Source organism: Canis lupus, chromosome 4 (genome assembly GCF_011100685.1).
Source record: "Canis lupus familiaris isolate Mischka breed German Shepherd chromosome 4, alternate assembly UU_Cfam_GSD_1.0, whole genome shotgun sequence".
In the NCBI taxonomy this organism is placed as follows: domain Eukaryota; kingdom Metazoa; phylum Chordata; class Mammalia; order Carnivora; family Canidae; genus Canis; species Canis lupus.
The window spans coordinates 44,256,594-44,271,972 of NC_049225.1; the positions used below are offsets into that span (position 1 = coordinate 44,256,594).

A 15,379-nucleotide genomic window follows, 5' to 3' on the forward strand; every position below is an offset into this window, starting at 1 on the left:
ATTAAAATATTTAATAATGGCTAAATCTAGGCTTAGAAAGCAAGTTATATATATCATGTTCTCTCTCCGGATAACAGGCACTCTTATCCATTTTACAAATGAGAAAACATGCTCAGTATCACACAGTTAGTAAACCTCAGAGTGATAACCTAAAGCCACACTGCCTGATTTCCAAACCTAGGCTTTGCTAATAAGAATTAACAAAACCAAGTGAGTCTCAGAACAAACTGGAACACAGAGTAAGCTATGCCAGAGATATAGATAATGCCTCTCGACCTTCAGAGGCAAGTCTGAAGTAGGCAAAAGGCACTGGAGCGTCAGTATATTTGTACCTTTGATCATCGGTGTCTTGGTACAAAGATGTTCAATACACTTGGATCATCCACAGTTTCTCGATGAAAAGATAGTCAAGTGTTTCAAAGAATCCAAGTCATCGATATTAGTAATTCACTGAACTCTTGGTGAGGATGGAGGCTGGAGATAGGACAGGTCTGAAAGTGCCCAAATGCATCACTTTTCCAGAAAACCATGAACTCCACTGAGTGTTCCAGCCTTAGATACTGGGAAGTCAGAACTGTGATAAATGTTAGCTACGAGGTTCAGATATGTGACTGCCATGAGAATATGCCACTGAGATGCTGACTTCCACTTATAGGGAACACAGACATTATGCCCATCAAGGATAAAGAAGAGCGAGTCAAGAGGACCCAAAGTCAGAAGGAGAGGGCACGAGGATAAAGGTAGGCTCTGGTTTGATATTCAGGGTTCCCCTTTGATGCAATCCTGGGGGAAAAGCCAGAGGGCTGGTAGCCTAGCTCCCAGAGCTCTTCCATGGGAAAGAGAAAAGCTGAAACAGAAAACCTTCTATTGGAAGACTATGCAACTTACAAGAAATCTGGACAGCAAGATTCTCTCTGGAACAAATGCCAAGAGGGAGATGAATTATTCAGTGTGCCGCAATGTGTCATTCAGAGAACCAGGATGAAGAGAAGTGTTTTTAGCTGCACAAAGATTTAAATACACACACACACACACGTATATATGCACGTGCACGCATTCACTCTTCCTGCCAGAGAGAAGAACGGTCTGTTTAAACCAGTCCCCTCTGGGAAACTGTGGGTGCTTCTCTGGCCTACAATGTTTCCCCTTGGGCAAGCGCCAAGAATGTGGGCTGGGAAGAGATGTCCGCTTTCAGATGTGGCCCAGACTTGGGGGCTTGCCTGGAACTCCCAGCCCCCATTCTCCAATGAAGCGATTCACCCCATGTCAGCTTCAGGGCAGCCTCCAGCCTCTGTGTCCTGGACTAACGAAAACCCCAATCATGAAATTGAAATGCCCCAAATGCTGGAGGCGCGAGAGGCAGGGAGGGAAGAGGGCCAAGCAAAAACTAGTTCTGCCTCTTCTTAATTACCAATCTCTGAAGGAACACAAACATTCCTGAATGTTTCACAACAGGCCCTCCTGGAAATGCGGCCCGGATGTGTCACCTTGGAGACCGGTGGGTTCTGCCAGGATCACCCTGTAGGGAGCACACTGGCGCACCTGTCGGCAACACAGGCCCCTTGGCCCCCTCCCGGCTCCCTGTCACTTTCCTATGGCCTGTGAGAGCGAGAGCGGCTCCCGGCGTGCCATGGCCAGCACTCGGTATTCAGACGGTGCATCCTTTCTAAGCAGCAGCTCAGAGAAGGGACGCAAGACCTGCTGCCAAGTCGAACACTGGCTGGTGATTCTCCGGGGGCTGAGGAACGCGTAACCTATCTTTCATGTTCCTGTTGCTTCCCTAGCGATCCGAATGCTTCCCACAGTAACCTCTTTATCGCCATCCAGCAGAATGCTGGCCCCCAACCGGGCTCTCTCCGAGGCCAGCTGGGCGGGATGGCTTCCTAAAGGGCCCTCCAGACTCCAAGCCAAGAACTGTCCAAACTTTCAGCTGAACCTCTCGTCCCACCCCGGCACAGGGGGCCGGCCTCGGCTCCTCCGCCCGGGGGTGTTTCACACGCATAGTTCCCATAGCTTAGATTGCACAACCCCTAACTTCGCAGCCCCACCTCCAGGCTGCTGCAGAGAAGGGCCGCATTTCCAAGCTACCCTTTCACCTTTTGCACCTTGAATGCCAGGGTGGAGGGCAGGAAGAAAGTGCAATGTTTGAAGCTCTCCTCCTTTCCTTTAATGAGTAATGTTCAAACACCTTTACCTACACATCTGACAATCTGGGGGTGACAAAAACGACCATCAGAGAGTTCGTTAGGAGGACTGCACACAAAACACAGCTGAAACTTCATAAACGCCAACTGCAGAAGCGGACGAGACAGACAGGGACCTGCCCTTACATTCTAGTTGAGAGACACGCCCCAACCAGGAAGCAAGCCACTGAAGTCATGTCATGTCAGAGATTCACGCTCTTTAGAAAAATGCAACATGGTGGTGGGATCAAGGGCAATGGGGGTGGGGCATGGGAGGGAGGGAGTGTGAGAGGAAGCCTCTTGCAGAAGGTGATTTTTGGGGTGGGAAGCAATGGGAAGGGCTAGTTGCAGCGGGACGATTTTGGTGAGTTTGATGAGGGGGGAAAAAAGCCATGTAACATCTTTCTGTTATAAGTGATGAGTGGAGGCCCAGGGATGCAGAGGATGGGCTTCCGTTGTAAGAGCTACCCCTATGCTATGCTGTAGGAGGAGACCTAGAGAAACTCCCTGCCTCACCCTCTGCTTTCTTTCTCTCTCCCCCATTTCCAGCAACAAACATTTACTGCATGGACACAACTGCCTAGTCCCACGCCAGACACCATGAGGGCTCTGACATTTGAATAAGCTTTATTTCTGCCTTTAAGGGCAGCGGGTCTGGCCAGGGAGCCAAGGCTTGCCCTTAAAACAGCCAGTGACCCATCACCATGGCATTTGGTGATTGTATATGAGGTGGGGATGCTACCTGGGGCTGCAGACATAGGAAACCAGAGGATGTAGGGATGGTTAATAAGCTGCTACGTCAGCCGTTCAGATGTGAAAGGCCAAGGGGTTGGGAGACTGGAGAGACTGAGGCAACAGGGTACAGTCAGGAAAGGCTGGAGGAGGAAGGAGTCCAGGTAGGAAGGAAGAAGACAGTGGTCCACATCACGGTTACTGGGGAGACAGGTTAGCTGCTACCCACAAAGGCTCAGGATCCCGTGCTGGTCTGAAACCCATGTCCACCTCTTCTACAACTATGGGCATGTTACATAATCTCTTTAGGAGGAGTGCCCTTCTCTGTGAAATTTAGAAGTCCCAATCTCTTACGGGATGAGCACTAGGTGTTATACTACATGTTGGTAAATCAAACTTCAATACAAAATATATTAAAAAAATATATAGAAGTCCCAATCTCATAAGGGTGTGGTGGGAATTAAATGAGATAACCCATATAAGGTGGCCTAGCACATAATACTCCCTGAGTAGATGTGGGCTGTTAACGTGATCTGTTGAGAGGCTGTGTGCTCCATGCATCCTGAGAATCCGGAGAATCATGTCCCCTTTCATCTTAGGTGGTCAGATATGTAGTGATCACTCTTCACCCCCAAGAGATACCCCATGGTGGTTAAAACTCCCAGGCTCCAGAGCCAGCCACCTGTATCTCCATGCAGGCACTGTTACTTACTGTTTGTCCTTGGGCACGAACCCTAACCTGCCTGAGTTTGCTTCTTCGTCTGAAAAGTGGGGATGTTCAGAGTGATGACCTAGTTAAAATGAGCTGTGCTGAGCTCACAGCACACAGGGCTCAACCAACATTAGCTGGTATCAGGAGTTGGAGTTTTCCTATCCTTACTTCCATGATGGAGAAACTGAGGCAAAATAACTGTCCAGGTGAACAGCCAATACGTCCTGTGATTTTCTCCATGGACTCCTTTCCTTCCAGGGGCTGGGACCATATACGCTTTCCCTTTTTGGAAATTAAACCAGGAATTAGGAGACAGCAGCTGGAGTGGGTTTGGCTCTCATGATTGCTCTCTGGAGGAGGTGTTTACACCAGGAACTTCTAAACTCTCATTCTCTTAAACATTTCCCTCCCTCCTTCCACTCTTGAAACACCTATCTCAACATTCTGGTGTTTTTACCCCAGATCTCTTTGCTTCCCTACTTTGGTTGATCTGGTTTACCCGGAAGCTTTCTTGGCTTGGTCACTCCCCCTCCTGGAATTCTTTTATGGGGAAAAGAAGAGGAGGGAGCAAGCTAGAAGGAAGATTCCAGACTGTTCTCCAGGCTGCCCCCTCCTCACACACACCGGTGGCTCACTCCCCCTGCTAAATCTCATCTTTGCTCTGCTCTCACTGAGTTCTTGGGCCAGCCCCTTCCTCGGCCTCCATCCCCAGGTTTCTATGTCTTTCCATTCCCTAATTCTCTCCAGCTCAGGGACACAGTGGTGAATCTGTGCTGCTACCGCTTTGTGTACCACTTGCTGGGATTTAAGATTACGGCTTTGAGAACCAGGTAATGCATTAGAGTAGGCATGGCCAACTGACTACTGGAAGGCCAAATTCAGCCTACATTCTAGAGTTGCCTGTTTGCCTATTACAGTGCTTTGTTTAAAAGTGGAACTGGAATGACTTTTGGGGGTAGCACTTTTTTTACAATTTTATCTATTTGAAAGAGGGGGAGACGGGCAGGGGAAGAAACAGACTCCCCTCTGAGCAGGGGATTCGATCCCAGGACCCTGAGATCATGATTTGAGCCAAAGGCAGGTGCTTAACCAACTGAGCCACCCTGGCGCCCTGAGGGAATAGCACTATTATTGCGCACAGTATCTTTGCTCTATAACATGTTACTCCAACTTTTATCTTACCAAAAGGCAGCATTAGAATAGTAGTTAAGAACACAGGGTTCTGGAGCTAGACTTCTGGGTTTGAATCCAGGCTCTGTCATTTTCGAGCTGTGTGACCTTGGGCAAGGCATTTAAACTTTCTTGTAGCTCAGTTTTCAAATTTGAAAAACAGGGGAAAAATAATACATTTATTAAATACTCACTAAATGCCAAGAACTTCTCCAAGCACTTTGTGGACATTAACTTACTTGGGCCTTATAACAACCCTTTTGGGTAGGTACCTTTCAGACCTACTTCACAGCATTCTTTGAGAATTAAATGAGATAATGCATAAAACAGACTTTAGAATACATGAAATAAACATGAACAACTCATTATTATTTTCATTACTATCCAAATGGGGCCTCCACTGCAGAAGTACTAAAGAATGATAAAACTGAACAGGGCATTTAGAATCTGACAAACCAACCCCCTTGTTGTACTGATAAGAAAACTGAGGCACAGAGAGAAAAAAGTTGTTCAGAGCCACCCAAGAACCGAGTGGCAGGGCTGAGACTAAAACCTGGAATCAACCCCAGGCCTGCATCACACTCATGATACCAAGAGATCAAACCAACCTGGTGCTGAGTTCAGCTCCATATGAAATGCAGTGAGTACCTGAATATCCTGCAAGATATAGTTACTGATAGTATTTTCTGGGCTAACAGGCCCTATGATACTGAAAGAAGGACCACGAGGTGAGAACCTGTATATAACTATGAAGCTCCCACTCATGGAGAGATAAGGCTGGGAGATGGGCTCTTCCCTTTGTCCATTTCCTCATTGGAGGGTAATTTCCTGAAAGCCCAGCACCACAGCAGAACAGGGCACCTGGTATACATATCTGTCCATCACCTAGCTCTACCCCAGCTTCAACCTCATTCCTGATTTGAGAGTTAGGCTAAGGTGGTTCTGTGCCCTACAGACAGGGCCAGCTCCATCCTTCTTAGCTGTGTAATCTTAGTCCATTCTTTCCCCAGCTCTGAGCCTCAGTTTCCTCAAGGTATAAAGTAGGAAAATCTGCCTTGCAAGATTCTTACAGAGACTAAATGAATTAGTACATGGGAATGACTCAACATAGCACTTGGCATAGAATGCTGGGTAGGAATGCAGAGTTCTTCTTTTGTAGTCAGGACCCTGAGGGCACTCAGCCCCCACTTTTTACTCCTTCCGGTCTGATGGGCTAAGTTTCCAAGGAGTTCTCCCAGGTGCTGGACTGTCCAGGAACCTCCAGCTCAAAGGACAGAGGCCACAGCCCATCCCTCCCTGGAATCTGATCATTCCTCTATTCCTTGAGCTCTATCTTCACCTCACCCATCTAGGCCTGAGGAGCTGGTCCTTTCTAGAAAGGAATTGGCCATGAAGGCTTCTCTGGCATCCTGCTTGACTTGGGGCCCCTTCCATGACAGCACAGCTTAGAACACTGGAAGGGGAGTGACAAGATCTGGGTTTGAATCTTAATGCTGTTACCAGATTAGCCATGCCCCTGGGTTTCCTACCCTTTCTGGGCCTCCCATCTCCCAAACAAGGGAGCTGGAATATGGTGTCTCTGAGGCCTGCTTTATGGTTTTTGCCTTCATTCATCTACTATTTGGCTGCCTATCCCAAAGGTCAAGAGCATTGTGAGGCTGCAATGAAACAATAATGAGAATGTTTTTTGCTGAAGGCCAATTAAGAATGAGGTGCTGGATCATATGTTCTCCGTAAGAGAAATCATTTCCTTTATCTTCATAACTTTACTGTGAGGCAGGTACTTGCCACCTTCATTAAACCAACAGAGACACCAATGCTGAATAGTAGTAGTAGTAGTAGTAGTAGTAGTAGTAGTAGTATTGATGATGATGATGATAATAATAATAATAGTAATAATAATAATCAACAATGCTAAATTTCATTGAGGGTGTACAAAGTACCAGGCACAATTCAGGCTCCCTTACATAGACTATCTTTCAATGATTCTAAGCTGCACATTTAAAAATACGTTTTAACATCTCTGAAATTGGGCTGTGTGTGGCCACTGCTTACTGACATCTTACAATACTGTCAGTGATGGAGGTGTCCCTGCCTGTGTACAGACATCAAAGGTATCATGGGTTTGGATAAAATCCCAGAGACAACAGTGGAGTACTTTCAACCCTTAGGAGCCAAATGGTGGTGGGGAGGGGTTAAGGAGGCAGTAAACAGACCCGTTTAGCAACATTCCCCAAGTAGGAGTGCAAAGTAGGCTAGCTCTACATGATTGCCACGCTGGCTTCAGAGCCCAGCACCTTTGAATTTCTCAGTGGGTCCTTATAACAAGGCTGTATCACCAACACTTTGAGGGCAACAAGGATGCTATTCAAAGCACAGACAGCAATAATCCTGAGTTAAAAAGTAACTCCAAAGAATTGGATTCATGACACTAATATAATGCTGTATGCTAACCATACTGGAATTTAAATAAAATAAAATAAAAAAGAATTGGATTCTGAATAAGATGTTGTTTCAGGAACACTGGAACTTTGTTTATCCAGTTGGATTTTTTTTCTTTGTATGCATAAAAGCACTAGATGAGTTTTAAAAAATCTAAGTTTGAAAGATTTATTGCCATAAGTATGAGATAAACATTTTATTTAATTTCAAAACATTGGGTTATAATTTAATTGTAGCTTTTTTCCTTTCTTAGTGGCACATAAAATAATGATGCTTCTTACAAAAATAAATGTTGTGTTGATTTGTAATAACCCCAAGCTGGAAATAACCCAAATGTCCATTAACAGTTGAATGGATATGGGGCACGTGGGTGGCTCAGTCAGTTAAGCCTCTGCCTTTGGCTCAGGTCAACATGATCCCAGGTCCTAGGATTAAGTACTGCATCCAGCTCCCTGCTCAGTGGGGAATCTGCTTCTCCCTTGCTCTCTGCCCCTCCCCGCCCAACTCATATGCTCGTTCTCTCTCTCAAATAAATAAATAAAATCTTAAAAAAAAAAAAACACAAGACAGTTGAATGGATAGACACATGTAGTGTGTGATATAATGGAATAGTACTTGGTAATAAAAAGGAACAAACTGTTAACACATGCAACAACATAGAGGAATCTCAGAAACATTGTGCAGAAGTCAGGGAAAAAGAGACTATACTATATGATTCCATTTATATAAAATTCTAGAAAACACAAAATAACCTATAGGGACAGAGAGCAGATCAATGGTTGCCTGGGGATGCTGGTGGAGGGAGAGAAGGATTCCAAAGGGGTACAAAGATGGGAATTGTTATGTTGATTATGAAGATGGGTTCACAGATATACATATGTATGTCAAAATTCATCCAACTGCACTTGATTGTAAATACATACAATATAGTGTGTTTCAATAATCAATTTCTCAATAAAGTTGTCAAGAAAAAAAATAAAAACCTTGTATCTGATGCAATAGAATCTTAATTTTGAAATAATTTATAAGTACCATTATCAGCTCCATTTTCCAGATGTGGAAACCGAGGCATAAGGAGGTGAGTTGACATACCCAGGAACACTTGGCCAGTTGAGAGGTAAATCCAACTGGCCTCAATCCCCAGCTCTGCACTGAGCGACTGTGGTTGGCCTTTCCCATCTTGGGGCCCTATTTCACCAACCCCCATGAAAGAGGACACAGTGATTCTAAGGAACTTTGCAGTACTGAGTTTCCAAGCCTGTGTTCAGTACTTGTCCAAGGTCTTCTCCAAGGTCACATGGCCACAAAGGAGAGGATCTTCCCTCCAAGTTTCCCGTGTCCATACTCACTCATTCTAAGAGCACCCCTCCTGACATCTCCTTATTGTATACAGCAGTGGTTCTCAATCATGAGTTGTATCAGAATCCTCTGGAGGGCTTGAGAACTCACAGATGGCTGCAACCCCCCTCCATAGTTTCTGATTCAATAGGTTTCTGATTCTGGGTGGGGCTAAGATTTTGCATTTGCAACAAGCTCCCAGGGGATGCTGATATCACTGGTCCTGGCACCATACCTAGGACCCACTGGTGTACAATAGCATCCTCTACCTCATAACTGCAGGGACTCTAAAAAATGGTATCCAACTCTGTGGTTAAGAAATGCCTCTCCGCTATCACAGCTTTCTGCCTCCCCGGCCCACTCTGCAGGACCTGGTCATGGCAGCTCAGTCTCTCCCTGAGCACAGCCCTGTGCGCAGGCTGTATCAGCCCTTTGTTAGTGTTTGCTGAGCTCCTGTCCAAAACAGTGTCTTGCCTGAGGTCCCACAGCCAGTGAGCACAGAGCCAGCATTTGGATCTGATTCAGGAATTCAGGTTCTCAATCACTTAGCTGCTCTATATGTAAAAGGCCCTCAGTGAGCATCATTTTCTTTCTGATTTATTTCACATTAAACAGCCCCTTCCCTTTGCATCCATTTGTAGACAGAAGGCCAAGCAGAGCTAGGGGCTGGGATAGGGGCAGTTGGCATACCCTGGCCTATTGGCTCTACAGGACCTTGGTTCTGCAGGTGCAGGACTAGACCACAAAGTCCACTAGCCCAGGGTGCCTTGGTGGCTCAGTTGGTTAAGTGTCTGCCGTCGGCTCAGATAATGATCCCAGGGTCCTGGGATTGAGCTCCACATCAGGCTCCTGGCTCAGCAGGTTGCCTGCTTCTCCCTCTCTGCCTGCTGCTCCCCTTACTTGTTCTCTCTCTCTCTCTCAAATAAATAAACATTAAAAAAAAAAAAGCCCACTAGCCCTATCTCTCCAGCCATCAAGGGTCTTCTGGGTGTCCTTTGTGTCTTCAGATTGACACCTATTATCTCATGCTGTAACCCACACGACTTGTCTCACCCCAGGTCCTCCAAACTACCTCTCATTACCTCTTGCTGCCCCTGTATGCAGATATCAAGGGCTCCAAAAACCTGGCTTCCAACCTCCTCTTCTCCAGGCCTTTCCACCAGGACCACTGGAAGAAGCCTTCTTAAAGCTGAGCCATGCACTTCACACTAGAGGTGACCTACCAAAGCCCTGGGAGGACATGATACTGTGCCTCTGCCCCCACCGCTGTTCTATGGGCAGCAAGGTCAGGGTGGTTTCCTGGGTTTCCTGGGTTGCCCACCTAAGCAAATAGGGCCTTCCTGACATCTTTCCTGGACATTGGAGCTGGCTGGTCTAGGAAAGCACAAGTCAACCCAGCCTGGTTATGTCTGAGAGTCTGAAAAGCTGCAGAAGCCCAAGTGTTCATGGACTGCATCACAGTGAGCAGACTGATCTAGTCCAGAAGCTCACCTTGTCTGTCCATCTAACTGCTACTTCCTTATTTTCCAAGATCACAGAGGACTATAGTAACTGACTATAAAGGAGCTCTGCATAGGAGCTGAAAAGGAAATGGTTTTCACCTCTGAGAAATATGACTTTCTTCAAGGGTTTATTGTCCTCCCATCATTTCTTTTTAAAGAAGAAAATAAATGTGTTGTTCCCTGAAGGGAAGCCCTACCTGCAAGTCAATGTTAAACACCAAAGTGTTCTGAGCTGAAGACAGCTGAATTAAAGTCAGCAGTGAAACAAATAAGCAATTAAAACAGCTATTTCAGGAAGCCCTGGAAAGCAGCAGATACAACATGAATTATTCATTCATACTGCCAGGATGACTTCTGGGCATTGTCTTCTGTGCTCTGTTCTCTTGCTCTTATTCATGCAGCCATTCAAGCACAGAGAGGGGACACAATACCCTGGCCCTGGGACATGGGTGCCTGAGCACGCGCACACGCGTACATACACATACCCCACGAGGAGGCCAGGTGGCCACTCCAGATGGTGAGCCACACGGAAAAGAAACCCACAGGTTGGCAGCCACCGTCAGCTCCAGTGCCAGGGGAGAATGTATGAATATCCAACTGGCCCAAGAGGATTGTGGGAAGAGGAAGGGAGAGGGAGAGAGGTGTCAACAAAAGATCACCTGTACAGTACAAGAGAAACTGTGTGCAGTGTTTCTAATATTCCACAAGCTTCCTAACTGCTCTGGGATTAATCTGTGGGCTTCAGAGGCAATGGGAGGGATCTGAAACATCCGTTGACCCCCACACTGAGCCTGCCCGAGCTCTGGACATCAAACGATACATCCAGCAGGCTTGGTGGAAGGGCTCCATCTGGATTCTGAAGTCATCTGATCTCCTCGCTGCTTGACTGCAGGAGATGCTCTGCTGTATGTCTTATACCCACCCAGATGGCCTTGGTCAAGTCCCTTCTCTTACTCGGGCCTCTGTTTCCCCATCAACGAAACAAGGAGGATGGACTCCATCTCAACCAATTCTTCCAGGTCTGGTATTTCATGGTGCCATTTTGACGTGAAAATTGAGTATCTAAAGGGTGACTTGCATGCTCCTCTGCAAGGACCCCGTGTCAAAACCCTCAGAGAGTAATAACACCAGGACATCCTTGGTACCTTACATGTATGACCTGTCATTAAGTTCTCACAGCAAGCCATGTAGGTAGCTCCTATGATAATCCCCTGGCATAAATGAAAGAAAAAAAAAAAGGACACAGCCTCAAAATCAATAGGAAATAGGTAAACTATATAGCGACTGAATGTTTGGTAATAACCATTTGAAGCAACTGTTTGAGGCATATACTCACAAAGCCTTTTGGATGATAGAGGAAAGAGTGCTTATATTACAGAATTTAAAAAGGAATAGAAAAGCAGGGTATAAAGTGACTACAAGGAAAAATGCCAAAATGTTGACAGTGTTCGCCTTTTGGTGGTAGGGGTAATATTCAGGGATTCCCACCCTCCCCTGCTGCTTTTAAAACCAGAAAAAGACAGGAAAAAAAATCCCACTAAAAATACCAAGTACATTTTTCTACACAACTTCAGTTCTTCAGTTCTTCTATATAGAATCTCTTACTACCCCTTCATAAAAAAGAAAAAAGAGTCATTCCAAAACGAACCCTAATTTTCTTCTTAGGGAAAAATTCAAAGCATAGAAATGTATTAAAACACTGAAAGAAAACAAGCACCAACACTAGTTACATGATCTTTGCTGAAAAGCGGAGCCATGATGCAGAGTGGAGGCCAATGAGACTCCCACAGGGCCCTGGGCCGCTGCCTGGAGAGGAATGCACTCAGCCCTCCTGGGGCCTGAGGACCCCAAAGAGACCAGCCCAGGAGGCTGTCTAGGGGCTGATGTGAAAGGACCTGACTAATATTTAGATCTTCCCCACAAAGGTATCTATCTGGGTAGACAAACACAGAAAAATCCCAAACCATTATTAATCACCCCAAATTACAACTAGTTAGGTTTCGCAGGAGGAGTGCTAGTGGAGGGTAATAAGTGTGTGTGTGGGGCAGCTTGGAATATTTTATGTCAAACAGAAAGCTAATGGGGATCAGACCAGCCTGTACAACACAAACTATGGTAAGAATACTTATAGAATACTCAGCCGTCGAAGCTATTAAAACAACTCTCACCCACGCCCCCGAACCCCTCTGCCTTGACAAGGTTCTCACTCAGAAAAACGTGAGCTTCCTGCTGCTTCTGGCGAGGACATGGCTTTAAGACCATTCCATGCATAGTCCATGCTATTTCACACCCTCCATGCCTTTCTCTTTGCTGTTCCTGCCGCCCAGAACATCTTTTCCTGGGCACCTGTTGATCTAAAGCAGGGTTCAAGAGTTATTTCCTTACCATATATGTCCTTCCATTGTTTCTGTGTTTGCCACTTCTATGAGTTTTACGAGGGCCTGAGCAGTGTCTTATCAATCATTGTAGCCTCAGCATCTCACATGAGTGAGCACCAGGTGAATGCTCACTGAATGAATACATGAACTCACAAAAGAACAAATGAAGAAGGAAATATTTTATTGGAATTCCCAGCAGCGTTCACAGCTAGGCCTCCTACCTTCCAAGTTTTGCTTGTCCCATCAAAGGGAAATTTGCAAATGAAGAAATACTTCAGTGTCCTCAAAGTACTTCCTCATGCTTGACCTTATTTGATTGGCAAATAACCATTAGGACAACAGCATCCTGACCCTCATCATCGCTCCCCCATTTTACAGATGAACAAACAAGGCACGCTGAGACTTTCCTAAACTGACAGGGCTCCCGGGTCCCTGGTTTGTGCCAGCATTGGACACAGGCCACCTGCGCCCTGGCCCACTGCTTCTTCCCCTCCACCACCTACTCTCTCAATAGGTCTCCTTCCTCATTCCCAGTTGGTAACTGGAGAAGTGTGAAAACAGCCAATTCTCCTTCCTTGGGGAGTACATTATCTCACTGGGGAGCAACAGAGGCCTCCGGCTCCTCCTTCCATTTCATTCTCATTAGTATAATCATCAGCATGCAGAAGTGAATCTCTCTCTGGCACAGGTCTTCTGTGACCCCTGGATAGTCTACTCAGCAGTCCTGAGTAAAGGAGCTTACACTTGAGGGTGGGAAGGATCCTTGTGGATTGTCTGGGTTTCTGTTATTGGGGAGCAGCTGCTCCATCATCACAGATAATCCCCCGACCAGAGCAGGGTGTGGGCCAGGGCCTCTCCCAGCCCAGCTGACATGAAGGGTCCTTGCCTGGCAGTGATGTGCTACTATTGCTTCTTTTTCACAGACACCAACACATAAGAGCCTGGAGCCCACCTCTGTCAGAGGAGAGGGCAAGGCCTTTGGGACCACAGAGAGCTGGGTTCCCAGATGTAAGAGTGTCAGACTCTTCCCTTCTGGGGGTCCCATGTGGCATGCATCCCAGCGGAACAGGGCTCAACAGTCGAGTTCCTGTGTTCCTTCTACTTTCCCAATATGTCCCATCTCTGTATTTGCTTACGGGCATGTTGACTGTCTGTCTTCTTTTCCACGTAAACAGAGCCAACCTGCCTAGTTCACTGCCGCTGTCTAAATACAATAGAGTGTAGAGTTAGTTCCTATCTGCTGAAGGAACGAAACACAGAACTTGTGAGTGTCCCCTCCTTTCCAAGGGAAAAGGTTTTCAGTTTGTGGGGGCTTTCTTCGAGTCTTTTCTTCCCCCTTTCCCTCCCTCTTGAGTAAAGTCACTGGGCCCAACATTTACAAAGCCAGTAGCAGCATCATGAAAAGAAAGAATCCCAGAGGCATAAAGGGCCTGTTACAGGCTCACCCTTGAGCTCAATGCCCTCCATAAACCCCAAGGCAAACTGGAAACTCCCCACAGAACAGGCCCTGATAACCCTCCTTGTGAAGAATTTAAACTGACAGAACCACACTGGTCCACAGAGGAGAAACTTGCCAATGGAGCCGACTCCGTGGGCATCCAGCAAACTCTCTGCAGACTGGCAAAAGTCAGACTTTGTAACTGGGTTCACGATGAACACCAAGCATCCTGTGAACTTCAGGAACACTTATTTTTGTACAAAGGACACTGCTAGTGCTAGGCATGCCCCAGGTTCCCAAAAAATGTAGGATGGAGGAAAGAAAGAAAGGATAATTTTTTTAAAAAGCTAAAATATATTTCAGAAGTTTATCCAAATACTTGAAATTTTGCTTTTCCCTAAGAGAACATACAAACCAGAGAGAAAGGGCTTAACAAGTGAACCCCTATAGGTTCAAGTGCATCAATACTGAAAAACACTCATTTTTTGAGAGTCTAAGGTAATGTTCAAATATCTTTTACACAGCTATATACCTAGCACCAAATACTACATGAGCTTAGAATCACTGGAAATAAACACATAAACATATTCATTCACACATGATAATATATATGGAGGAATGAAGACAATGAAGACATTGGTCAAAATGAGACTTTCATGAAAGGTGCCACAGAGTTCACAAAAAGGAGAGATTCCTGCATACCGGACAGTTCCAGGAGGCTCCTGAAAGGAAGCAGGAAATAGCCTGGGTCCCTAAGGGCAGCGATTGTTCAACCAAATAAATAACATTATATGTCTCCATCCTTCACAACCATGCACTGTACAGGAGAGGAAACAAGGCCTTGAGAGGGCCTGTGATTGGCTCCATGGCACACAGCCAGCCAAACCCTAGGGCAAAGGCGAAGGTGGTCCGGTTCCCTTGTGGGTTTAGGGAGGGAAAGGGCAACAACCCTGATTCTTTGGGTGGGTGGGAGATGAGAAGACCTAGCACAAAGCTGGCTGATGCCAGAAGCAGGGCTGTTCTACGTTTGTGTATCAGTAGCACCTTGTCTCTTTACTTAAGAACTTTACTTGTGAAGGGCAAGAACTGCCTCAGGGTCCGGGAGAACAGCAAGGGACTGGGCAAAAATTCTGGAAGGAAGAGCCAGGCGGGTCATGGCGTAGCTCCAGGAAAGGTGGTGATGGGGAGAGGGGAGGTCAGTTCCTCTTCTGAGGGAAGGCAGGAGAAGGACATGAGCAAACCTGCTGGGGTAAGTCTGGGAGGCCCAGGGATGAGAGGCAGCAAGGCAGGGGCTGTCCCCAGCCCCCTAGAAGGGCCCAAAATATACTTAAGGGTTTCCAAGTGGGAGAGAAAGCTACTAGTGAAGTGGAAGGAACAGGTGGGCTTTGGAGCACACAGGTCTGGGATCAAACCTGAGTTCAGTCACGTACCAGCTGAGTAACTTCAACTCATTAGTATTCATGACTGTGATAGTTCTCATTTAC

General features: G+C 46.3%; 1 protein-coding gene across 6 annotated transcripts in view; it reads right to left on the reverse strand.

The window, feature by feature from the left end:
• Positions 1-15,379, reverse strand: part of WWC1 (WW and C2 domain containing 1) — a 155,521-nt gene that overhangs the window by 88,482 nt on the left and 51,660 nt on the right. Inside the window, exon 1 of one of the 6 annotated variants that reach the window (XM_038534804.1) lies at positions 889-1,002. The exons of the other annotated variants lie outside the window; for them this stretch is intronic. Within the exon in view, the coding sequence (XP_038390732.1) occupies positions 889-968 (80 nt within the window). The 5' untranslated portion in view covers positions 969-1,002. Of the gene's footprint in view, positions 1-888; positions 1,003-15,379 lie in introns of those variants that run through there. 6 annotated transcript variants of the gene reach the window in all.